This window comes from Tiliqua scincoides, chromosome 2 (genome assembly GCF_035046505.1).
Source record: "Tiliqua scincoides isolate rTilSci1 chromosome 2, rTilSci1.hap2, whole genome shotgun sequence".
Taxonomy (NCBI): domain Eukaryota; kingdom Metazoa; phylum Chordata; class Lepidosauria; order Squamata; family Scincidae; genus Tiliqua; species Tiliqua scincoides.
In genome coordinates, this window is record NC_089822.1 from 233,060,884 (window position 1) to 233,087,948 (window position 27,065).

Below are 27,065 nucleotides of genomic sequence, written 5' to 3' on the forward strand. Positions count from 1 at the left end.
TGACAATATCAAACAGTACAGTATACAGATTGTACATTATTTTAATGCACAATAAGACAATTAAAACATTAGTGTTTACGGCCCAAGCCTATGCATGTCTCCTCTGAAGTAAGTCCCATTATAGTCAATGGAACTTACTTCCATGTAAGTGTAGATAGGATTGGGCTGTTAAACATTAAAACAATTTAATATTTTAATTATTGTTTTAAGCATTGTTTTAATGATGTGATTTTGCTATTGCATTAAATTCAGTTCCGATTTTGCAGGAGGAAGGGATTGTTTGTTTTAAGTATAACTGTGTTTATAGCAAGTCCATATCTTGCACTCCACCAAACTGCACAAAACTCCACTAGCCATGCCTGGTAATCTGCTAGGTGTAACTGTGTATACAGCACGTCCATAACTTGCAATCCACCAAACTTCATAAAGCCCCACTAGCCATGCCAGGTAATCTTGTAGGTGTTTAACAATCCCTATACTTCTGTAGTTTTTATACAGGTAGAAAACAGAGATTTGTAAGCCCCTGGGGGATTGCCATAAAGTCTCCAGTTAGACTGTGTTTGGCTTGATGGGTTACAATATGTGCATGTTGTGGAAGGAAGCTTGGAAAAACCAAGTTGTAAACACTTTGAGCACAAGGATTACTGCATTTTGAAATGCTTCTATGGGTTATTTTCCAGAAAAATACACATTTGTTTTCTAAATCTAGCAATGCGCACACACCCAGCACATCAACTAGTGTATAATCAACTCTCAAAAACTAGACAGATATGAGTCATTAGCTCAACTAAAGTCAATACTTATCCCTGAATCGTTAAAGTGGATTATGGGGTTTATGGAAACCAGCTATGCAAATGAAGAAGAATCTCTACTTCATATGTTGGAAATGGAGCCACTCAGTTCCAATTTGCTAATTTAAATGGTTATTTTTTGTCAATATTATTCTAACATAACTTTTCCTAACAAAGGTATACTAAATTATGCATACCCTGAGATGGTCACCTCTCTTAGGAGCAGATTTTGAATTGGCAGAGGCAGGAGGGATGTCAAGGTTCAGCTAGGTTTGGCACTGCTCGAAGCCTGTGCACCCCCAGGGGATCAAGGGACCCAACTAGCCAAACCCTGAAGCCCCCAATGCAGGCAGTTGTGGCTCAACCAAGCTACTTGCACTATCACTGCCTTGACCTACTCTCCTAATCAGGCTTCCTCAGAGCAGGGCCCCCAAGAGGAATTTTATCAGGGGGTACAAAGTTTCTTTTGGACCCCTTCTCAAAGGGGAAGGGGAGCAATGGGAGCAGGCAGAATGGGAGACAAAATAAGGCAAGGCTGATGACAGCTAGAATAGTCTTTGAAACCCAGGTCTACCAGGCTTCTTGATGTGGAGCCCAGGTCTACCCAACCATGCAGCACTGGCAGCTAGATAAATAAGGAAAACCAAACACAGTCTCTCTAAACTCTTTGAAGTTTAGCAAATCATTGCAGAAAATTAGCAAAGTTATAGTTAGAGTCACACGAGAATGGACAGTGTCCTGTGTGCACCAAAATAAACTTCTGCAGCAGCTGTAGCCCCGTAGCTGGTTCCCTGAGCTCCTATACAGTCCCTCATGGTTCTTGGATCCACAAGCTAAAGAGCTACTGTAGCAGGCCAGTTTCCTCCCAGATGTGATAAAGTGCTAAGGAGGGTCATGGATGCATTCCTGGGCCCAGTGTGCATGGCTTGCAGTGGCAGTTGCCACAGCATGCCCACAGTTGTGCCCCCAACATCATGTGCAGGCATCAAGTTCAGGTGAGATAGGAGAATGTCAGATCCCAGGAACTTTCTGGGCCCCCTTCTTTGACTCCTGGGTCTCCTTTTTGACCCTGGGCCCAGGTACAAATTACGCCCTTTACCCCCTTCTCCTAGGCCCTGCCTCAGAGGACCCTGCGATGATGAAGAAACCTCTGAGGAAGCCCATGGATGGGAAGCATGCAAGAAAAGGCTATTTGGAAACTCCTCCCTTAGCACCAATGGAAGAAGAAGGCTGGCACATCCTCTGATGATTCTCTCTATTTCCCCAACCTAACCTTACTGAGGAAACAGATAGATTAGAGATCTCATTGGAAGATGCCATTTCCTCCATGCTCTAGCTGCACTGAAGAAGAGGCATCCTCCTCTCAGCTGAGATCAGGTTGCGGAGTAAGTAATCTGATCAGGTAGTAGAGAAGAGTCAGCGTGGTGTAGTGGTTTGGGAGGTGGACTCAGACCTGGAAGATCCAGGTTCAAATCCCCCCTCAGCCATGAAGCTTACTGGGTGACCTTGGGCCAGTCATTTTCTCTCAGCCTCACCTACCTCGCAGGGTTGTTGTGAGGGAAAAAAGGAGAGAAGCAGCTGTGTACACCGCCCTGAGCTCTTTGGAGGAAGGGTGGTATAAAAATGTAATAATAATAATAATAGTAATATAAAAAAGGGTCTTTCCCTTAGCACTGCTGGAGTCTAGAGAAAGAGGCATTCCCTGCTAAAATTGCAAATATCTGTTTCTCCATCCTGACCAGAGAAACAAAAAAGAGCAATCTGGTAGGGCACTCCTCTGTGTTCTGGCAGTGATGAAAGGTGTCTCATGAGATTGCTTGGGGAGGGAAAGATTTGTATGTCTATGCTGGAGCACACACAAGTCCTGGGGGCGGAGTAAACTCAGACTTGGGACTTAGCCTGACAGTCCTGAGATTCTGACTGTGCCACTGGGCACAGAGGACTGGAGAAAGAAGGAAGGATTTCTGAAAACAGCATAATCAAAAGACCATATGCAGGGCCCATGGGTGGGGGATGCAGGGAGTCCATTGCACCAGGGCCCTGGGCCAAAAAAGGGACCCGTGAGCCAAAGGAGGGTAGCTGATATTTCCTGGGATCTCAGAAAATGTTTGCATATATTGTCTGAAGACTAGCATTCATATTTTGTGTAAGCCTACATAGTTTTATATATCACAATGCATCAAAATCATGATCCAATGATCGTATGAAGTAGACATTTCCTTCCCAATTCAAAAGGGAAGGACCCCAAAAGTCACATTGTACTCCAAAAGGGGTTCAAAAGAAACTACATACACTCTGATAAAAATTCCTCTCTCTCTCTCTCTCTCTCATTTTGCTTCATTTTCAGGGCTTGAGGGAAATCATAACAAAAGCCGAAAGCACAAAGTGAATAACAAACTAGCCAAGAAAGTTCACCAAATCTCAGAACTCTGAGATTTGCCAGTTAAATTCTCTTCCAACATTAGCCACAAGTAATCTTGAAAAGGTCGAAGTGTAAACACTTCAGATGACGTGAATGTTTTGGTGGGTATTCTTGGGAGATAATCTCTTCCTATAGCACTCTTGCTTAGAATGGCTCTCTAGGCAGAAGTTTATACAGATAGATGCATTCATTGCACAGTGAGTGCAAAGCCAAGTGGTGACTTATGCGTATGGCCATCACTATTCAACTGCCACAGGCAGAGCTCTGCTTTCGCTATAAAACAAGTTCTCAGTAGTCTGAGCTTGCATATCTAATTATCGGCAATGATGTAAAAAGATACAAATGATGCAAATACGTGTGAATGAATCCTATGTCTCCTTATTTTGTCAAAACAGGGTTGTTCACAAAGAGAATGAAAAAGGGGTATTCATGAGCTTACAACCCAGTCCTATCCATCATTCACCCCTGCTAGTGCAGGCACACCAAAAAGGCACGCACATGGTGGGTGAGGTGGAGCAGGAAGCTTTGAAAGGGAAAGGAGATTTAAATCCCCTTTCTTCACCATAAGTCTATTCCCTGCTATGGGTCTCCTCAGATCTGCACAAGTTAAATCACTGGTGCAAATGCAAGGAGGGAAAAGGAGTGGGGAGGCTGGTATTCTAAAGGAAATAGGATATGGTGTGCACCATCACTGCCAAATCCAACTCCTTCCACAGCCTCCCTGCCCTAGTTCCTCCCTCCGCCCTATCCAATTTCACTCTTCCCATCCCCTACCCTTCCTTACCTCCCACCATCTTATTTGCCTTGGTGAGTCCTTTTGGGTCCTGCCGGCACTCAAGTAGCACGCTACTCAGTATGCCACTGGACTGCGTAATAGCTGATTTTCTACAGTCACTGCCAGCATAATGCACATTCCACTGGCAGTGAGACTCAATAGGATTGGACCGTTCATGCAAGCGCTGAAAAACACATTAAGCCATTTCTGTCCAATGCTGCATATACGCAACAGGGATCAAATGTATGCACTTATGGGCTTGGCAGAAATGGGTTAAGATTGTAGACAGCTGAAGTCCCAGAGGTCAAATCTGGCCCCAAAGGATCAGATTTCACCATTCCAATATTGTCTCTTATCACACAAACCCATTCTACATTACTCTTATCTTTGCAAGGCACCACAACTTGGGGAAGGAGTTCCATTTTAAAAACTCCTTGCTAAGAGACTTCTCAACTATGTATTTTCAACTGTGAATGTTTAATTATAGAGTGTCTTTGAAAGACTGCTTTTCACTTCAGTGACTAAACTGGATTAGAGCTAGCTTTCTGCATTTTACATTTGAACAATGAGAGCCTGTCACATCTGACTATTCCTTGAAGAATGACATTAGTATGAGAACTGGGATTCATTTTATCATGCTTTTTTTCCATGGTAAAAGTGTTTTGGTTTCCTGCAGAGGTGTGTGTGTGTGTGTGTGTGTGTGTGTGTGTGTGTTGCTAACAAACTGGTCCAATTAAAATTCCCAGGAATCATTGGAATTAACATTCTGCAAGAGAAGGACTAGCAATCACAGCCACAAAATTCTCAACACCACACCAAATCACAATGTTCAGAATTCTTTGGGAAAATTAAAGGCAGGCAAAAAAAAAAATTGAAATACGTTTTGTAGTGTCAAGATGCTCATTGCTTGTTCCATTGTTCATTCACCCAATCCATGTGTAGCACAATCCTGAGAGCACAGCCCAACCTGCAGCACTGCAAAATGCGACATTCTATAGTGTACAAACAGGCCGCTGCAGGAAATGGCAACTAGTGCCGACAGCATGGCAGCAGCCTCCCTGAAGCCCCCACCACCAGTATGTCAGTGACAGGGTGGGCCATGGGTAGAGAGGAAGAGAGAGTAGGAGGACTGGGGATATTTCTGGGTAGGGAAGGAGGAGGAGGAACCAGGGGTGGGGAGGAGGCAGGAGTGGTTGGATCTGGTGGCAATGGTGCATGCTAGAACTTATTCCCTCAGAGGCTATGTATGCCCTTAGCTGCTCAGTCTCTTTTCTCTCTTGAGTCATACACCACCAAAATAAGTAAGTTATGTCCAAGGAGACCCATTGGTGATCAGGCAGCTTACAAAGAAGTGCAAAATGTTTTCACTGCAGGAGGCTGTCTGTGTGCCTTTTTGGTGTGGCTACATCCAATCTGGTGGCGGGGAACAGGATTGGCCTGTATTTTTGTGAGCAAGAACTATGTTGAAATTTGGCCCAAAACTGAGCACAACATAAACAATAATATACATTTTCCAACTGGCCTAGAGTGATTCACCATTGACAGATGACTGCGAAGACATCCTATTAATTCAGTTTAATTAAGAATGAGGGGAAGGACTTACCGTCACTACGGAGCACAAGTGGTGTAGGTGGGCCCTGCACACTTTGTTTTGCTTCTGTGGTAGCTACAACACATGTGTAGTTGCCCACATCAGAAGGTTCCACTTTGGCGATGTATAGATTTCCTGTCTCTTGGGATACAAATCGACGACTGTCCTCCTGAACATATAAGGGATTATCATTGAAAATCCAAGCATAGGATAAATCTGGAAAACATCAAACACTTATTACATATATTTTCCTCACAAAACTCTATGGTGAGTTAGCACTATTGAGAAAGAATTGTTTTTTATCAATTTATCTCCATGGGTATTATTATTATTTTTTCAAACATAAGAGCTCAAATAAAATAAATAGAATTTACCTAATGGTAAATTGTGACTTATCATGTGGTTAAAAAAAAAAAGTATGAACAACTATGGTAACCAGTTCTTCTCTTGAACTAAAAAAAGGCTGACTTACTTGTTACAATCAGAGTGGGACAGCAGTCTTGGGTTAAACCATTTTTGCCTGGCCCACAGGTGTGCACATTTGGTCCCTGTTGCATATATGCAACATTTGGCAGGAATGGCTTTTTAATGAAGAAAACAGATCTAGTGATGTCACTATGTTAAGCCATGGAAAGGGTAATGCTTTGAAATCTAGCCCAGGATGTGGTGGGAAGAGGGATGCCAGTTCATGCATACAAGGCCATCATTCATTTAATATAGAATTGGATGATGACTTGAACCATCAAAGCTAATCATCTAGCCAGAACTTCCATCTCACCTGGTGTTAACTCAGATACAATGAGTAGCATCCTAACTACAGCTTACACTGTTGGGAGCTCCCTTTTGGAACAGGAGCTCTCTCCATGGAGCATTCAGCTTGCTCAATAGTCACTTGAATGAGTGGAAGACCCCTTTCCAACAGGAATGCTCCTTTTGTTCATAGTGGGAGCTCCTGATGACTGAAGTGATAGTCCGGAGGCTACCCTATAGGGTATTTTTTAGTGGAGGCTGATCATAGAATAGAGAGTGATCAAGTATTGCTGGATCACATACTGTACAGAAATGTGTCTATAAAGAGGAGCAGAGCAGTGTAATATAAAGTCCCATCATAGACTCCATTGTTGCTGTTTTCCTGTTACTGCTACACCTATGATTTCCTGAACATATCAGATAGCTGTTGGATGTGGTGATCTAAACAGGAATACTGCATGGGAGGGGGAAAGGGTTATTTCTCCCCCTGTTAAGGGTTAAGTCTCCATGCTGCAGATTGGAACTGAAACAGGGCTATTTAAAAAAAAAAAATTAAAGAGATAGGACATGCAATCTCAGATCTCTGTTATTTAGTAGTTTTACTCTGAGTTCCTGGGTGTATCTGCAGTAGGGAATCTTTATAGCAGGAAAAAATATTCTCAGTATAAAACCAGTTGGGCACGCATGCATTTTAATGTATGCTTGATAATTATGTGTAGCAAATGGTTTAGAATTAAAGATCTAAAGGAGGTGTAATATTGCAAGTGGGTGGATTACATTACCCTTGAGAAAGCTCCTAATTCTATTCTTCTATTCTAAGTCTTCAGTCTCGATGCTGCTTTCTTTGGAGAAACTTCATCAAGGCCCCTTCCCCTTCTTTGGCTTCTTTGTTTGGACTGATATCATCAAGGCAACTCAAGATGCCAAGCTTTTACACTACCCAGTTTGGCACATATGTGCAAAAGAGGAAGTACAGGATGGCAGTAAAATGGAGACTTCAAATTCAGACACAACAGATTCCATTTAGCAAGGCCATTGGTGTGGATAGCCCTTTGTCTATACAACATAGTTGCCCAGATCATCTTATGCAAACCGTGATGCCAATTTGCAAGCAAAAACCAATGCAGACAAAAGCAGATGGAAAAGACACACTGCGCTCCCTCAATTAGGCTGTAAAAGCTATTTCACTCATGAGACTGCATTCAGAAAACAGTGTGTATGCTCTGTGTTTTGTTTTTGGTCCCCAAATATATTTACATTTCCCAGACTTGGCAGTGTAAAGGGCTCATTGTGGCATTTGCCAGCGACAGGTTATGAACTTTTAAAGTTCGACAACACATGATTAGATTAGTTGAGAAAGTTCTACTGAATCCAGAAGCCAAGGGGATACCAACTGTCCCGGTTCATGTTATAAATTGCAATGGGCTTAAAACATATTTTTCAGCGTTCGACACTATGGGAGGATGCCTATGTTATGCAAGGTCATTTGAACTGGGCTTACGGTACTTCTTTTCATGCTACTGTCACAGAGGCACTGGCATTCCTGAAGGGGAGCAAAGCAGTTTCTTCAGGTGCCAGGATACCCATGTAAAGTGTCTCCTCCGCCTCGGCTTCCAAGCCAGTCGCGGCTGCAAAAGCAAAGTGGAGGCATCTCCTCTGCTTTGCTCTCAGCTTCCTGAACAGCTTGGAAGCTGAGGCGGAGGAGCTGCTTTACATGGGCATCCTGGCATCTGAAGAAACTTACTGCAGCCAGTGCACGGAGGCCATGTGTTCTATCATGCGGTCCGCACCACCAGTCAGTCACATAATCGCGACCTCCTGCGGTGCGGACTGATTAGTCTGGCATGGCCATATGTGGACTTAAAGGCACATCCACTCCACTTCAAATAATTCCTTCCTGCACTTCCTAAAAAGTGAAATCCCCAACGAGTCCCTCAGGCTCTTTGGGGATTATACTTTCTTATATTTCTCTGCTTTGATAACTGAACAACTTGTGTGATGGTTTTTCTTTCCCTTTCCTGGTAGCAGCCACCTTGCGGCACCGGTCACTCCCCTCCGTGATGATTGCCCTGCTGCTCTGATCTGTCTGATGCATTGCCCTTCTCTTCGGTGGCTTCTTTTCACCTTCTGTCACAATTGTTCCTTACTGCTGCCTGGGGTTTTGACAGCTGACTGTAGAGTTTTTTTTCGATCATGCTCTAGCGGTGGCAGCAGGCGTGCCATGGAAATGGAATTTAAAAAAAAAATACAAATATAGTAAATCAGAAGTTTTGAAATCGAGCAGTTTAGCATCCCTTAATTAAATGTATAATTCATGAGCGGAGAACTTTCTGCCAACTGATTCATTTTAAAGTGCCGTCTCTTTTCCCCGTCCCAAACTCTTTGCCATTATCAATGCCATTTTACAAACATTATTTATGTTTCGGTTGCAATTTCACATGGTATGATAACGAACCTGTAAACACCAGTGCTTTCTATGGAATTTTATGCTGGCTCCCCTATAATATTTTGTGACTATAATTAGAAACAGCATGTCACTAGGGACCTTTCAAGGATGCTTCCCATCTAAAAGCTTCCTCCCCCACACCACCCCTCTAGAAGTCATCAGGCAATTCAGTTGGGAAGTTAATAAAATCTAGCAGGAGGAAGTTTGTAAAATAATGCAGCTTGAAAAGGTCTGGGGACACTGCATGCTGAGGTTTCCCCATTTACCAAATCTCTTGAGTAATTCCAAATATTGTGGGGGGAAAAAATATGGACATCAGAATAATAAAAATGATATTAATGTTAATTATATTAACTAGAAAGCACCATAAAGTCTTATAGATGTTATATTTTTAATGGTTTTCCCCAGTGTGAAGATATTTCTATTTTGAAGATATGTCCAGATAAGATAGATAAGGCTCCAGATAAAGAAGATAAGGCTCTTTAAAAAAAAAAAATAGTACTATCGTCTTGAACCCAGTCCAGGAAAAATTAATTGCAGAAAAAGACATCATTCCTGCTTCTGAATTCACGGAGTCCTCTTAGGGCCAAATCCTAAGTGGGTCAAGCACCGGCACTGAATTGTAGCATCACCGCTGAGTGTCACAAATGTGCCATAAGGCACGTCCACAGCACTCAGAAAGAAGAGGCTGCTGGCACTGCGCCAACGCCGGTCTGTGCTGAGCTTCAGCGCTGCCTGGAGGGCCAGCTCCTGCAGTGCCGGCGGGTGGGGAGTGTTTTTGAGGCAGGAGGAGGCAGGGAGCAGGAAGCACGGGGCTGGGGGGGCACCGGCCCAAGGGGGGGGACCAGCAGAGCTCTACTCTGCCATATCCTATTCTCTGTGTCAGGCTGCAAAGCCCAACAAGGAGGATGTCAAGTCTGTGTCGGTAAAATAGTTGGCACAGACTTGAGAAGCCCCATTGTGGGACCTGGGGCTTCCCCCGAGGAGACCTCTGGTGGCCTCAGCAGTGCCGCTGCATCCAGCAGTTGCCATTTTGGTGCCACTTCACCTGGCGGAGCCGCCAGGGATAGGATTGGGCTGCCCCATGTCTGTCCCATATAATGACTATAAGAAAGCTAGCACATACTGTGTACTATTGGGCAGAAGTGTGAGGAGGGCAAGGGACTGCCTGACTGAGTCTGGAATCTCCTTCCCCTTCTGTCCCCTCACTTGACAAGGTGAAGACCATGTGCAACACAGAGGCCAGCATCTATGGAAAGCCATGCAGCAGACTTGCCGAATGATCAATTTGAAACAATCTGGTCTACTCTCATGCCTTTAATATTTGATTTCCAGGAACAAGCAGGTGAACATTTCCACAGCTCATAGAAGAGATAGTGCAGAGATGGATGGAGCAAGAAATTATCACCTGCTCATTTCCTGGGTTGTATTATCCATTAAACTGACTAGGGAAGCCTAGTCATTAAGAAGCCTAGGGACTCCAAAGGACTAGGGGCCCATCAATTCTCTTGCTGAGGCTGGGCGCTGATTTGCACCCTAACCTGCCCCCATGTTGGGGCAGGAGCTGAGCCGTGGCTATGCGGAGCTCCTGGGAGGACCCAGCCTAGTCCGCAGTACCAGCAGTGGTCAGCAAGACGGGGTCAAGTGGTGCCTGTACAGCCAGATGCCTAGCCCTGTTTCTGGGGGTGGTCGGAGTTGGCGTCGCAGAGCCAAGTATGTTCAGTGAGCCAGGGCTGAGTGGTGTCTGCACACTTGGCCACCCACCAGGTGTCACACCTTTCCTCCTCAACCAGTCAGGACTCCCCACAGTGCCAGCTGAATCCATGGCACTAGCTGCCCACTGGCTTGGGAGTCAGAGGAAGATGGGGGAGGAGCAAATGGATGCTTTCCTGAAGAAGGGGAGGGAGCCCAAAATACCTGAAAGCCTTGGGGCCCGGCCATGAGTTAATACAGCCCTGCTCATTTCCAGCTGTTCAAGACACAATAACAGGGACTGGTTCAAAAGATGGCATGTCTCCACACTAGATGTGGGTTGTTTTAAAGCCACTCTTACAGCCAACCCCTGATGAAACCAAGTCTGAAAATGCAGATTCAAAACAGGGCTTTAGGTTTTCATAACTTCACGTGCAAGTTGCGTATAGAGTGAAGAAAATCTAGACTCAAAATGTACTCTAGTTTTTATTGTTTGTTTGTTTGTTTCCAGAGGAGGTTGTTGCCAAGATCCCTCTACAGAAGGTCCCTAGGAACAATTCAAATTGGCTGTCCAATATATGGAAAAAGGAACAAAAAATGGCTGATTGAGTACTTCTTTCTCCAGGTCAGAAGCAAATGTGGTTAAGAATCTTCCCAAGCGGTGGGACTTCTACTATTTAGGAGTGTCCAATTGCTCTCTACGACTCAGGCACTCCTGCCCTCCCCTGAGGTCAGTGCCAGCAGGCAATGGGCCTAGCAGGAAGGGTTGAGTGGAAGAAACAAACGAATAGTTGCCTGTTAGCCTACGCATCCAGAATGTCACTACCATGCATCATATCACTGCCAGAGGGGGTGGTGGGTAGAAACTAGTGGCAGCAACCAGACTGGCAGGTAACAATTAGCAGAGGGTGAGTGAGTGCGTTTTTGTTTGCATTGGTTTTTGAAATTGTTAAAAAATATGCATGCCTACAACCTATTATCTACAGTACATCTATACCACATCTTATATGCTGGCATTACAGATGTCATGCTCACTAATTCCAGTGTGGTTTGTTCTAAGGTTTTATTCTGAAGAAAAAAATTTCTGATGTGAATTTATTGTGTCTTAGGAGCACGATCCATCACCGTTTCATACAGTAACCATGTTTAAGGACCCCTATAGAAATCATGACAATCCTATTTTCCTGCTCTTTTCAGGTCATTTCAGGGACAGGTAGGTTTGTTCTTAGCCTGGTGCATGCTGGGGGACAGGAAACAGGATTCCTTTGACTCTAAGGGAATTCCTCCATGTGTAGATACTACGCTGATGCCAGGTTAGACTGTGTTCCAGGTAAACACGCATGCATGGCACATTCTTCTCATCAGTTATTTGTGCTGGACAACATTGCAAAACACAATATTTCTTATACTACCTCCATAATGAGGCGGAGGACCACAGAACAGAACGACTCCTTGTCCTTCTCTGACTGATACGGTGCTTCTTGCTTTGGTTTCAAAATTTTCAAGATCTTGAGGGCAAACAACAACAACAAAAATATAATAATTAAAAAATCTGTCGTTATGTTATCCATTTTCAAACCACGGGGCCAGTTTTGCAACCCATACTGAGATGACTCCGGGGTAAACCTGATGATGATACATTTATGCTCCCCTGGATAGCTTAGGAAGCATCTGCTGTCTGTTGTTGACGCATGTCAGTATCACACTAGATCACTATTGAGCAAAATTTCCACACTCTTTTTCCTGCAGCCGTTGTTCTGAGGACTTTTGAGTTTCTATCTCCTGTGAAGGTATTGTCTGTCCAAGGGTGGCTTGGACCAAATGGTAAGCAGTTTTAGCATCTCATAAATACACTGCGCCATCTCTCCGGGTAGGAAATTATAACTATGCCTTTATACAGTGGGAAAACATTTTTGAAGCGTATGCTGTTCCTTTGGTTCTCTGCCTGCTATTTCTATGGGAATGAAGATTTTTTAAATGCCTCTGATTCTGTCCCTGCCTCTACCATCTGTTCTGAACCTTTAGCCAATTTCACAGGTGGAAATGCTAGCAAATCTGGTTTAAGCACATGGAAATCTGTACATTTCCCTTCTTCTTCTGGGATCCCAAACTTTCTGCCCAAGGGTAAGAGTTGAACTAGAGTTGAGCTATTCAAGTTGAACTAGAAATTAAAGATCAAAATTAAACAGTAAAAAAAAAAAAAAAAAAAATCCCAAATCAGACTGTTAAAACAATTTTTTAAAAATATAAATCTTGCTCTACTTCCAAAGAGCACAGAGTGGTGTACAAGGCTCTTCCTTCTCTTTTATCCAGAGAACAGCCCTGCCCATTGTGTATTTCTATAAAACTTTATAAACTTGATCCAGTCCGCCACATCTTTATTATATCTGTACACTAAAGATGCATCTTTAGTACAGTTATACATCTGTACACTAAAGATGCATCTTTACTATACCAAGTGACAGAGTGATCCCAGTATTGCCTTCTTCAGAGGTGCACACCTAGGCCTTTTGGCCTTTTCAGCCACACTAGACACTGTTCCAGAACCACCTTTCAGAGCGCGATGCCATAGTCTTTTGAGACTGAAGGTTGCCAACACACAAACCTAGGCCATTGCGGGGAATGGGGGGAGGGTGTACACAACCTCCTACAGCCCTTCCAACCCAGTTCTTCGTTTCATCAAGGAACTTGGTTCTCTGAAAAAGTTTGTTCAGGAGAACATGCTTCCACGTAATATGTTTAAATTAGAAGTAGATGTAAGAGACTTCCAATCTGAAAATGATACTCTACACATGAAAGAATAAGAACCTAAAAGCAAGATGGTTGAAGTCAATTGAGTTATTGAAGTCCGGTCCTTTTTAATGCATAGCTTTAATTTTTTTCTTTAGTATATAAAATGAGTTCATACACGTAATTGTAACCATTCTTCTTATATATCTATCCATGATCAATATGGGTCAAGTAATAGAAACTGTTATTCTTGTTCGGCTTAGAAGAATATTGATAATTATAATAGCTTCCAATGCACATAATGTGTGGTCCAATCCTACCCCTTTTCTTCTGCCATTGCAACCATGCCAATGGAAACATTTGTTCCATTACGTGGATGTAAGCCTCTGAGGCTTGGACAGCTCTACTCTCACCTGTGTGGACCTGGGTCAGAGGACTGGGCCCAGGAAGAGGGTTTAGAGTCAGTGGATGCTGCTTCTGCCAAACATGCTCCCTTCCTAGATCTGATCCACCCTCCTCACTGCCTTTTTTCACCTCCGACTTTTCCTTTCTGGGTCCCAAAAGAGAAATCCAATTCACTTCACCTACTTGCCCCGATCATCCACCCAGCATGATCCCTCTCATGTGTCAGCATAAGTCAATGACACCTTACAGCTTTCCATTGCCATTTTATTGATTATTTTCTGTGGTTGATTCGGTGATTCTGTTATTCTCCCTCTAACTCATCGCAATAATTTTATTAAATAAACATATGTCAATTACTCAGAACTCAGAATTTTTCTAGTAAACCATTTTACTTTCCCACCAAAAAGTATTCCAAATAACTGCATAGCAGAGGTAATACAGTAGTGGTTAATGGGCGACAGGGCTTTCCAATTTTGGATCTTAAACTGAACTTTATAATTTTATTTTATTCCTCATGTTATAATTGTGTTGATTTTATTTTGGGGCTGGTCCGCAACTGTAATAAATCTGAATCCCAATAATTTGCCATTTTAACCATGTCAAGCAAAGATTATCAGAAGAGGGTAAAAAACCAATCAAAATGTGTCATATTTACTAACAGCCCAAACCAAACCATCTTTCCAGTGCTGATGCAGCCACAATGCACACATGTCCCTTTACCTTGAGGACACCTCCATGACTGCCTTCTCGACTGCCCCCCCACCAGATACACCAGATGTGTGTCCCATTGGCACAGTTACATTGGTGCCGGAAAGTCAGTTAGGACTGGACTGTTAGCCCTTCATAGAAACACTGTACAATTGGGAATGCAAAAGCTCCTGTTATATTGTCTAAAATGCATCCTATCATATAAAAGAAACAGTTGAAAGTCAAATACTCTGGAAATCATTAACCTAGCTTTTTTTCCCCCTTCTTTTTTTTAAGTGGTCCAAGATATGATGTTGGGATACAAACTGGTAAAAAAACAACACATAATCATCTATAATATATTCACTAGGATCTTATCTCAGTATTGTGCTACCTAGAAGAACACTATAATATAATAGGCTACAAGCTAATAAAGCATAATGTGTTTTGTTATCAAGAAGTGCAGAGCCGAGATCAGGTGTTTGGAGTGCATTGCAATTGCTAATAGATGCTTAAGGAACACCAGCTCTATTTCACAGATGGTATATTCGCTAACTGTGCTTTCTCCAGAAATCTATGAATAAGTTATCACCTGACTCACCATAATTCACCCCTGCCTCTGCCTACATTTGTCTTACTTTGGGAACATCGACTTGCCTCTCACTGCATCCTGCGATCGGCTGCAATCGCCTTCCAATGGCCCCCTCCCCACCCCAGACAATTTGCTTTCATCATGGCATTCTGGCATATGAGTTTTGGCCTGGCACAAGTAATCAGTCAAATCTGTAATGCTCTTGTGTAGACTGCGCAGAACACTCAGGTGTGCCTGTGATCCTTTTATGGCACAGAGATGCTGGGGCTCAGCTGTGCATGGTGGCAAGTCATCACTGTCCGTAGGAAGCATTCGCAGGCCACAGGAAGCATGAGAGATGCTTATGGTAGAGAAAACATATGTTTCTCCATGTTAAGCAAATCTGATTATCATGAGAACATTACTAATATACACTGAACCATATGGGGACATTTCCAGAGAATGCTGGGAAGCGGGTGGAAAGAACAGACAATATGTTCAGCTGGTGCAATTTAACTTTGCCAACTCCTGCGGTTCAAGTAGGACTTTCACATTAAAACATTGCTTTTCTTCCAATGAGACAATGGGATTCTATTCAGGGACTACGTGGCTACAATTGACAAAGAAGAAATGTGCACATCCGGACACGAAAAACTCTTACCCAGTATTACAAGTAGCAATGCCATCAAGAAGCTGAATCAAAGTTGATACTCGTGAACATAGAAAGTTGCCTTCTACTGAGTCCAGACAATGGTTGTTGCAAAGATGGAATTTCCATTAGACCATGTAGCTTTTTCCAGTGATTGGTAAGTGCTTTCCTTAGTAATGGTTCTAAGGGACAAGCTACTACTGCTGCAAGTGAACAAGTTACGAAGAAAAGGGATGCACATCCCTAACTATCAAGGCTCCTCTGGACTGCCTATTGAAGAACAGAAGTTTGTCTTGTGCTTTATTTTATCTCCACTCAGTGGCATAACTAAGAGAGTGCAGGGGATAGCAAATGCACTGGTCAACAACCTTTAGGGGAGCAACAAGCTGAGCTTGACACTAGTGGCCAAAATTGTGAAGAACTTGGTATATATAAATATGACCATCATGTTACATATCATTGGAAAGGTCAGCGGTAAAGTAAAGGCGTTCGTGTAGGGTGCTGAGCCCCACACGAACACCTTGGATCTAGTGGAGTGGAGCTCAATGAACCCGCCTCCCTCCCTCCCCCGGCACGCCTCCTCCCACCTTCTCTCTGCCCCCCGCCAGCCTCCCTCCTCCCCGGAATGCCTCCTTCCCACCCCCTCCCCACCCCCGCTTACTGTGCCACGCCTCGGCAGTCCATGAGACCAACGAGCGGCAGAGGCTAGGTGCCCGCCCCGCACTAACCCGGTGCTGGGCACTGGCCCAGTGCTGGGCTAACATGGGTAGTAGCCCAGCGGTGAGGCTTGCAAATGTGCCTTACAGCACATTTGCGACAGTGCACGGCAGCACAAAGCCACAGCACCAAGCCCAGGATTGGGCTCTAATCCTGGACTTGGACTGGTGCATGTCCAAGTATTGGGGGCTGTGCATGAGTGGAGAAGGGTAAGAAAATCTTTTTTTTGACTTGATGCTTTTTTAACTTGATGCATGCTTGATGCTCTCTGGTTGCCTGCAGGATGCAGCAGACCACTTGGCCGTGCTGCTATGCCCTGCAGGCACCATCTACTTGGGTTGGGCTGTCAGTAACACATATATTTATGCAAGAGAAATCTTATGTTTAAAGGAAAAAAAAATACAGTAATACTTCTGATAACACCGCATCCATCAGCACTTTCTCCATACAGTGTCCTAGGTTGATTGGCATCTGCTCTGGCCAATGACAGTGCTGTATTCTGGCTCATCAATGCTCGTTTACGGACTTATTGTCAGTGAGGTCTCCTATACCACTCTTTCAGACAACTTTCCAGGAACATATCCCCTGCGCTAGTGGTGGTATTATTAGACAATAAACTATGCAGAAATAGCACTAACTTATTTTGTAGGAATATTAGACAGTCTTGTCTTCCTAAATACCAAACAAGGAAATAAGAGCATCTTACAGCGTGTTATGAATAATTAGAGCAAGTCAACTTTATCACCTTGCATAATTACTCACAGTTCATCTGAGTTAATGCAATTTCATGCTGCATTGAACTTCTGATTTTATTCCATAAATGTTTTGTCATCATATAGTCTTAAAAAGAACCATTGTAATTATAGTTCATTATTGAACAATAAAAGAATGCAGAGCCTTAAGTGTAGAAACAGGCTTCAGAAAAGTTCCAAAGGGGGGGACGGACCCAAAAATCGACAGTATTTTTTGCATGATGCTCCAGTTCATGATGCATCCTGCTATTTATCCCTTTGCTTTTCCATTCAGAGTGTGATACATTATGGCATGACTAAGTTGACACGGTATGATGTATCACAGTGCAATTCTTCACCCAAGCAAATGTCATAGAAAATTATGAATTTAGCAGTTTGCAGAGTGAGCCCATTGTTAAGATTTTCCATAAGCAAATGCACCATCTGTGTTGAGGGGATGAGCAATTTGTTACCTCCATTACCTTGAGATACTAATTACACAAAATGGTCTACGTTCCAGAGATAAAACTCTTTAGTCGCTGCCATGCCTTTTGTATTTCCAAAGATCTTTTGTACGTATTTCCAAAGAAGCTGCCGTGGGTCAAGCTGGACCTCTAACAGCAAGGCACAAATCCACATTGATCTGTGAAGGTGGAACAGGCCAGGGACGTGAGTTAGATTTGGCTGGTGCCACAACCGTCAAACCTGCCACCTTTCTGGGCCCAATCTGTCTTCTCCCAGACCCCATCTCCTCCCTGTAAAACAATAAAGGTTTAATAATGCAAAGCAATGCGTTTAAACTCTAAGATCAGTGGCACAACCAAGGAGTGTATTGAATTAACAGGAACAAAAAGAAGTGCATTTGCTGTTAGTTTGCTGTTAGTTGCGCAGTTTTCTGTTATTATCACTGAGTCCCTACAGATTGCAGGAAACTCTTTCTGGATTTGGAGTAGTCAAAGAACAATTTCCCCCCCTGTTCTAACTAAACCTCTGAAGTTCAGTACTGCCCAACTATAACTAGAGATGAATTTCTCCCCTTTCAAATCTTGATTTCTGGCATGTGCATTAATGACACACCAAGGAATATTCTCTTGTATTTCCGCTGAATCTTGCTTTAATATTTTATGGTTTATAGGCCATACAGGACTTCTGATTTATTAACATGGATGCAACACATTGATTTGGGTCCTAGCCTAGGAAATTGCTGTATCCCCCTAGCACATCAGTATCCATTAAATCCAAGGGATTTCAGTGTCAAACTCTGCACAGATGAAGTCAACCTGTCTCATGGTTTTTAATGATGACAGGATAACAAAGCAGATCACAGTAGATCTAGAAAATCCAAGCAGTCGGTCAGGTCTGATGGTAACCACTCAAGGATTCAGAAGCTGGTGAAAGCTCAGAAGCCTGGAGAAGTGCGAATATATTACTGAGGCTTTAAAAATGAAAGGGGGAAAAACTCAAGGAATTAGAGACTGATTAGCTGTACTTCAGTACTAGAAACTAAATCAGACCACATCATAAATCTATTTGGTTTTTAAGCATCTGGAAGAACTGGGTAATTAGTAGTAATCAACATGGATTTGTAATGAACAATTAGGCCAACCAGAATTGTTTTGTTCTTATATGAAACATTCATCTGCAAGGCTTTTAAGGTACTCTGAATGATAGACTTGAGCCCAAATGGTTGAGAGAGATATGCTATAAGACTCTTCTGTAGTACTGATTCACATCTGATGGAAAAGCGATGCTCAGACACTAACCATCTATCACCATGACATGCAAAGAATGATCAAGTGAGTCTTTACAAGGATGAGCTCTACTGCTGTGCAACAGTTTCAGGAATGGGAGCATCAATTATGGGGCATCAGGAGCAATTTATAGTAAGTAGACTAAGGCTGCAATCCTAACCACACTTTCCTGAGAGTAAGCCCCATTGAACAAAATAGGACTTACTTCTGAGTAGACCTGGTTGGGATTGTGCCCAAACTGCCAATCCTATTCCCCACCCCCCCCCACCCCATGCTGAAGCATGTAGCCATGCTGTGAGTTTTAAAAAGGTTTCCATTTTACCTGTACAGAGAACAGGCTTTCAACAAAAGGTAAGAGGGGTGTGTGTGTGAGTGAGTGTGTGTGTGTGTGTGTGTGTGTAACTTGCCAGATTTACTGCTGTGTTTTGTGCTTTTCGCAAAATTCTCTGAGCTTCTGTGGTGGTGTTCTTTTTAATTGTCTGATTAGCATTCTTAAGAATTCAGGAATCCAGTCATTGATCTGTTTTACCTCTGGCAGAAATGAAATAAGATAGAATTAGACATAAGTAGATAATGTGTGAACACTAGGTCAACTACAATATCTCCCTGGGAACTTGAACCTGGCAGACTACTGTGGCATTTCTAGCTGTGTTCCAGAAGCACGTTTGTACTCAGTTCCCCTTGCTGCATTAAAAGATGGGATTCCAGAGGTTCAAAAAGGCTCTTTATTTTCCCATAGCAGCAACAGTAATGATCTGTGCATGAGTGATGTTCCTTCAGTAGATGATGGTCAACAACAAAATTGTTCTATGCTTCCTCACTCTACTAACAGAAGTTTCCTCAAGCAAAGAAAGACCAGGAATTTCTGCAGTTAAGTAGTCCCCAGTCTTTAACTGTTGATTGTTTGAATCCCCACTATCCCCAAAAAGGAAGAACCAAGGGGGGGGGGGGGAGGCAGTTGTTACTAGGCTTTTATTTCTTTTCCTTTTAAGTCTTCAATCTTTTGTGTGTGTTGTACCAAAAATAAAATGAAAAGCTCTGGTGGATACGGTGGATATTACATTCAATAATTCATTGGAATCTAGGACAGTAAAAGGAACTTTACCACACTGCAAATAAAGAGGCTGGCTTTAACCTTCAAAAATATTAAATTTTATCAATAAAAATCTTACCGCTTTGAGCCTTATATATGTTCTCTTCCTAACAATATCTCAATAACACCTTGTGCTTTTTTAAGAGAACCTTCTGGGGGCTATGTTATGATGAATGTTACATATTTCCCGTGGTACAGCTGTGCCAAAATGGCCATCGCTATATCTCGCTGGACTAGGGGAGCAGTCAGAGGTCTCCTCAGGGTAAGGGAACATTAGTTTCCTTACCCTGTGTTGGGCCCCAGCAGCCCCATGGGTCTATTCAGAAGTGTGCAAATCGAGTCAACTCAGGTTGGGCTTTGAAGCATGGGAACGGGGGATAGAATTCGGCGGCAGTATCTGCTACCATCCCCGCTCCCCTTCTGAGGCCTGACCTGCTCTCTTTTCTACCCTCCCGGGCCAAGTTTAGCATCCTCCCTGCCTTCCCCCTCCAACCCCAGAACACCTCTGCACTGCTCAGCAGGGAATTTACTGCTGCTGGTTCCTGGCAGTCACCCAACTGGTGCAAAGGCCCACCATCCATTGGCATTGGCATTCTGACCTGTGCCTCCATTCTCTTGGCCACTGAAATATGCCTTAAGCTTAAGGTATGTTTGTAATGGCCATCTCCTGGGTAGCACATGGGAGACTGGTGCTGGCCCGGGACAGGACTGGGCTGTTAATAATCACAGTGCTCAGGCAGGAACAAAGCAGCAGTTAGTTCTTCAGGTTAGAAATGTTACATGGTCAATATTTTGTTTCTTTATATTTCTAAGGTGGACAGAAACATGCATCTATAGCATGGGTCTCCAAACCCTGGCCCGGGGGCCAGATGCGGCCCACGGCCAGCCTCAATCCGGCCCACGGCCAGCCTCTTGTCCCCTGAAAGCCTCTGACCCACTTGGCCAAACATGACCGGAACTGTGCTCTGGTTGCATCTGGAGGGTGTTCTAAGGGCCAGAGAGTTTGAATGAATGAGCCCACTCATTCGTTTATTCACTCATCTAAGTTCCATCTCTAATTTATTTACATAAATTTTATATTTAAATTTTTTTCTGGCCCTCAACACCGTGCCAGATATTTGATGCGGCCCTCTGGCCAAAATGTTTAGAGACCCCTGATCTATAGGAATGTACTCAGGGCTAGCAGCTGTCTGAATAGCATAGGCCAGACCATTAATGCCTATGGTCTGGCCTATGCTATGACCTATGCTATTATGGCCTATGCTATGGCACCAGGTCTAATGCCTGGTGATCTACCAGACTGATATACATCCACAGACCAGGAAGGCCACACTTTTGATTGGACCATGCAGTCACCCCCCCCTTAAGTGGGACTTATAGTGTTGCAAAGCGTCATGAGCTGTTGTCGAGTTATCCAGCTACTGCGGGAAATGGTGAATGTGGCTGGTCATGTGGCAGTGGCCTGCCCTGATCCCCCAGTGTCAGAAACGGGGTGTTTCAGGAGAGGAACTGGATATGATAGGAGAAGTGGTGGAACCAGTCATGTGTTCTGGACCTTATCCCCTCTTAACATCTCTATCCCTATGGCTGGTGTAATAGCAAGGAGAGCTATTGGTGGCCTGAAGGCTTACATAGACGTAAATAAAAATGTATTTTACTTACCTCCCATTTGCCTTCAGGTCACCCTCACCACCCTAACATGCAGCACATGCCTTTTTGGTGTGGCTGCATGCTGTAGTGTAGCAGGGGATAGGACTGGACTCTCAGAATGTCAGGATACAAACCTTTGTAGAAATTTAGTAGTCAGCTAAATCCTTCAGCCCAATCCTAACTCCCTGTGCAGCAGTGTAGAGATGCTGGTGTGGTCTCTACTGCATTCTGCAAGAGAATTTTGACTGCTGGAGGTCTCCTTGACATAAGGGGACATTTGTCCTCTTGCACCAGCAGCCGCTATGAGTCAAATATGGATATTGCTGACGCAAGTCCGTATTGGCCCATGCAGGCAGATCAGGCCCAGGAAGGAGGTTTGGAGTCAGTGGACACAAACCTGCAAACCTGCCCCCCTCTTAGACCCAATCTTCCTAATCTCCCACCCTATTCCACCCTCTCTTGGCCAGCCTTCTGCCTCATACCCTGGGCCAGGCTTACCTGCTCCAGCGGGCCTCCCAACATCTTCCAGTGCACGTGGAAAGGCTCTGCCTTCCCACCAAAATGATGGCGGTTTGTGCTGCTACTGCAAAGTGCTTTATGGCTTTACATTCTGCAGGGGTTTGATTCTGATCGGATTAGCAAAACAGCATTTACTCCAAGAAGCAGAGGTTGCATCTGTGGTGTGTTTAACTTGTGATACAGTGCCTACAGTCATTCTAGAATATGTGGCCAGGTAGGCTGGCACCTAGACCAGAAGCATAAAAGCCAATTCAGAAGGAATTCATGCATGCCAGCCTTTGCAAAGTTCAGAATATAACTGCATTGATTTTCCCATTTTCTGTTTCCAAACGTATGCTACAAATAAAAAAAGTTTGCGACATTCTGAGCTATACTGTATTGGTTTCTGGTGTTCATGCAATTTGTGTGCATTCAAAGGTAAACTATATGATGAAGTAATCTGAGGAAAAGTGAGCTTTCATGTGTTGCAAAACATTTCAAACACTCCTCTGCATGTATATTATGATATTCTACATTGTTAGTGCAACATAGGACTCCAGTTCTACGGTTCTGGATGAATTACAACAGCAGCTCATGTCATGACAGCTCAAGGGCCTAAGAGCATGTGCCATGTGCAATGAGCTTCTGCCTTAACAAGAATACAGGTAACAGCTTCTGCCCAACTGTTTAGGAAAGCTCTGTTTCCCTCATTTTTCGGCAATGACTGGCATGGTTCGGTGCCCATTGGCATATCTGAGAGGGCAAGGGAGACTATGCCCCAGGCGCCAGGCTTGGGGGGGGTAGCACCACACCGCCATCCACTCCCCCTGGGGTGCTCCCCCTTCAGCCCTCAATCGGCCATCAGTAGTGTTGGCTCACTGATCTGAGGGCGGCCCCTTCAGGGCCTCCCCCCAGAGGCCTTCTGAGGGCCAGGGAAGCCGTGCGTGACTCAGAATGCCTTCTAAGGGTCAAAAATAATCAGTTCTGGTTTTCAGCCCTGTGACTATAGAAGGAGTGGAGGAAGAGATGCTTTTTCTTCTATGTCAGTTCCACTTTTCAAAAACTTGCAGAGGGTGCAATCCTATCCCCTTATGTCATTGCTTTCCAGCACTGACATAAGAGCAATGAAGCTCTGAGGTAAGGGAACAAACATTCCCTTACTCTGAGGAGGCCTCCGTGAATGAAAACCAACTGCAGGATGCAGCACATGTCCCATTGGCACCGCTATGCCAGTGCTGGAAAGCACTGACATAAGGGGTTAGGATTGCACCCAGAGTGATATAATGCATCTAATGAGTTACACTTCTGCTGCTGCAAACACAGCTGGGCTTAAGTCCCGCCAAAAGGGTCTTGATGCACCCCTTTGCTCTGGTGTTAGGATCTGTGCATGTGCTACTGCCTTAGTGCAGAGCCTGATATGATTTGACTATAAGACAAGATAGGTTAGAGAATTTGCCATGAATTTTCCTTCCCTTCAGATTCTGGAAGGCCATGACCTAGTTGTGAGGTCCCGGTCTAGGCCCTGACATCTATTAGGCCTTGAATATAACCCAATTAGTTCATGGCTTCATTGGGAGGTCAGAAAATTATGCTGTGATGTCCCAGGCAGCACCCAGGCACCACAAGTTACCACCAGTCCACCTCTCTTTTTTAACACTCTTCACATACTTCACCCTATAAGGCCTATCACCTGGCTCATAAACTCAGAGCCCAGGAGAAAAAGATTAAAAACAAGGAGAGGATAAAAATGAAATCCAGTGACATTCAGAAAGGAGAGAGAAGCAGGCACAGCCATAACACAGTAGCTTATGAGGTAAAGCAGAGACAGAGCATTATGGCCCAAGCCTGGGAGTGGAGGCCATGGTGAACATATGAAGCTGCCTTATACTGAGTGAGACGATCTGGGGCATTTGGTGGGCCACTGTGAGATACAGGAAGCTGGACTAGATGGGCCTATGGCCTGATCCAGTGGGGCTGTTCTTATGTTCTTATGGCACATCTAGCCCTGTATTGCCTACAGAATGGTTCCCAAATTATGCACCATGACACTACAGGGTGCTGCAGTGAACTCACAAGAGTGCTGCAGGATGTCCCTGGTGGCTTCCTCCTGCTCTCCTGGGCATTACTATATTGGATTGCGTGAGATCTCACATGATTCTCAAGAGATTTTGTGAAAATTGCATAAGATTTTGCACAATCCAAGATGGTGGCACCCAGGACAGCAGGGAAGAGGATATCGTGAAAGAAGGGTGCCATGATACCAATAAGTTTGGGAATGGCAGGTCTATACTGACTACCGGCAGCAGCTCCTCAGGGTTTAAGACAGAGATGTCTTTTCCAATTGTAGCTAGAATTGAAGGCATTGGACCTTGGACCTACTCCTTACCAGGTCTCCCCCCTCCTCCTCTTTATTTAGACAATTAGGTCACTCCAGGCACCTCTTGTAACTTTTCTTCTCTTTCGCAATATCAGGAAGAATCTGGCTCTAGCAATCTTTGGTGCTCTGAATCTATTGTTATACAGATCCTCACCAGTGAAGCTAGGCTACCTCTGTTTTGAAAATGGTAAGAGTTTGGACTCAAAACTTCTTGCACAAGTATGGCAAGAACATTCACTATATACTGCAGGCCTCTGAAAGCTATGCAAATGTTTTAAGCACTCCAGTAAATGGGAGAATCCAGCTCACAAATATCTTTCCTGACTAGATGCAACAACAATATTCTGCTAACATACATAATCCAATAGAAAGGGCCCAGATTCTATTGAGAACCCCTTTCCAGTACCATTTCTATTCAGTGTTTTCCTGAACCTTCCTATTCTGTGCTAAAATGCCATCTTTCTCAATCATTGATCTTAATTGCCTATATGCCTTCATTGATATTTTTATTAAGCAGGTGTCACGGGGGTGTAAACCCTGAGGGGAATAACGCACCCGTGAAGACCCGGCAAGGCAGGAGGAGCTCACCTGACAAGGAAGATTGGGCAGCCTCCTCCGGAGCGATGGGCGGCTGGGGCGGACGCCCAGGGCCCGCAGCCCGGTGGACGACGGCAGCGACGGGGATCGCCACCTCCACCACAACGCGACCCCGCTTGGGAACATCGCCACCGCCGGGAAGGCAGGACACCCCTCCCGACCGCTCAGGTGACGGCGGGAGTTGGGGGTGGCTGGCGACGGAGGCACCCGGCGGTCCGGCCGATGGGCGCGCCACGGAGGGGCAGGGATTCCCTGCCGGCTTGAGAGTAGTCGGGGCGGAAATGGAAGGGGAGAGAGGGAAGACCCGGGCTGACCCGGCGAAGGGTGGAGGCAAGACCTGGGGAGGAAGGATAAAAGGAGAAGGGAGAGTGGAGGAAGGAAGGAGGGCCCGTGAGAGGAACGAGGCCACTCCCCTCTGCTTCCGAGAGGGGAAGGATAACAAGGAGAGAGCAGGAGAGCCTTGGGGAGAAAGCGACCTGGGGAGCGCACTGGCTCCAGTCCCTCTGGCTGGGCGAGTAGGAAGGAGTGGAAAGGGGAGAACCTATCACCCCGGAGGAAGCGTAGACGGGCCAGGAAAAGACCCGAACCCCGGAAGATGGTACCCGGAGTCATCCCGACCTAACTATCCCTTACGTCCAGCCTGGGAAAGACCTGTGAGTAAACAGGGGCAGGCAATGAGGAGAAATTCATGTTAAGGCAAGGGAAAGACACGGACTCATGAATGTCAAAATACTTACCAAATTAAACCGCATAAAAAGAACTTGGACTGCTGCCTCTACTTCATCTCGAACGGCAGGTAAGCGGCGAGGTACCCCGGGGAGGGAGTCAACCCCAGGAATGGATATCACAGCAGGTTAAAACAGAAACTGCGTCTGGCTATTCTTGGCTATGTCCAAAGACCTCCAATTTGCACTCCAACCTTATGGCCCCAATCCTATCCAACTTTCCAGTGCTGATGCAGCCTTGCCAATGGGGCATGTGTTGCATCATGCGGTGAGAGGGGAGAGTCACGTAGGCTTCCTCAAGAGGCTGCATTATCAGTGCTGGAATGTTGGATAGGATTGGGACCTTGGCCTACACTGCCCTATCAGAATCCACCCTTTCCAAAGACTATAACTGGTCCTATAAGTACCCTTGGCTGCTAGTAGAAACTGTGTGAGCCACCTGCCTAGTCTTGCATTAAGGAATCCCTGCCATTCTAGGCTGACTCAGAGCTGAAATCATAAAAGCTACCCAGAGCCACCCAGCCCAGAGAAGATCTGCACTTGGACTGCAACCCCAGCAGTTTGATCACTGTGCACACCCAGAAGCCTCTATGTCAGCTAGCTTCTCCGTTTTTCCTTCCCTGAGTGCCCAATTCTCTGCAGTCCAGGCACCCTTCTGAATCTACTTGCCTTGAATTCTCCAACCCTCTGTTTGAGATCCTTGGTTTGGTTTCCTATATCCTACTAAGCTGTTCAGGATAGATATACCTGCTCCCCTCTCTATCTTTGAATTTCACATGCAGATCAATTAATGGTGTGACCTCCCTACCCTTTTCTATCTCTCTTATCCTTAACTGTTGAGAGCTACTTGATACCCTTGAACCAACAGAGGGTGGGACACCAGAAATTCTCCTCTGAGATTCAGGGCCCAACCCTATCCAACTTTCTAGTGCTGATGCAGCCATGCCAACAGGGAGTATGGTGCATCCTGAGGTGGGGGGGGCAGTCAAGGAGGCCTTCTCAAGGTAAGAGAACCATGCTTGGAGCAAGGCCCCAAGCCCTTTTGAATACTTTTAGCCTTTACTCAGAGTTTGTTATATTGGTCAAGAGAATTGGGCAACCAGGGTAAACGCCCAAACCATAGTTAGACCTAACACCTCAGAACACCAGCACTACCCATTTCCATTTCTTCCCACCTCCCTCCCACCCACTGGTGTTGCTAAGGGGTGCAGGGGTTGTGGGCCACACCAGGTGAAGAATACAGGGTGGGTGACATCACTATTGGCCAAAATTTTTAAAATCTTGGTATTTTCAAATAATACCATCATGTTATATATCATTTGATGTGTAATCTCGTGCAGAATGCAATGTTATAAACTGCCTTGAAATATTTCTATTCTACCAAAAGTTATAGCAAAAAAACCCATTGGGGTGGTGC

The 27,065-nt window shown here is 44.7% G+C and overlaps 1 protein-coding gene across 1 annotated transcript in view; it reads right to left on the reverse strand.

Annotated features, from left to right (window-relative positions):
* LOC136638960 (contactin-6-like) overlaps window positions 1–27,065 on the reverse strand; it is a 196,551-nt gene that overhangs the window by 105,179 nt on the left and 64,307 nt on the right. Inside the window, 2 exon segments of the mRNA XM_066612985.1 lie at window positions 5,592–5,795; window positions 11,880–11,975. Coding sequence (XP_066469082.1) covers window positions 5,592–5,795; window positions 11,880–11,975 — 300 coding nt within the window.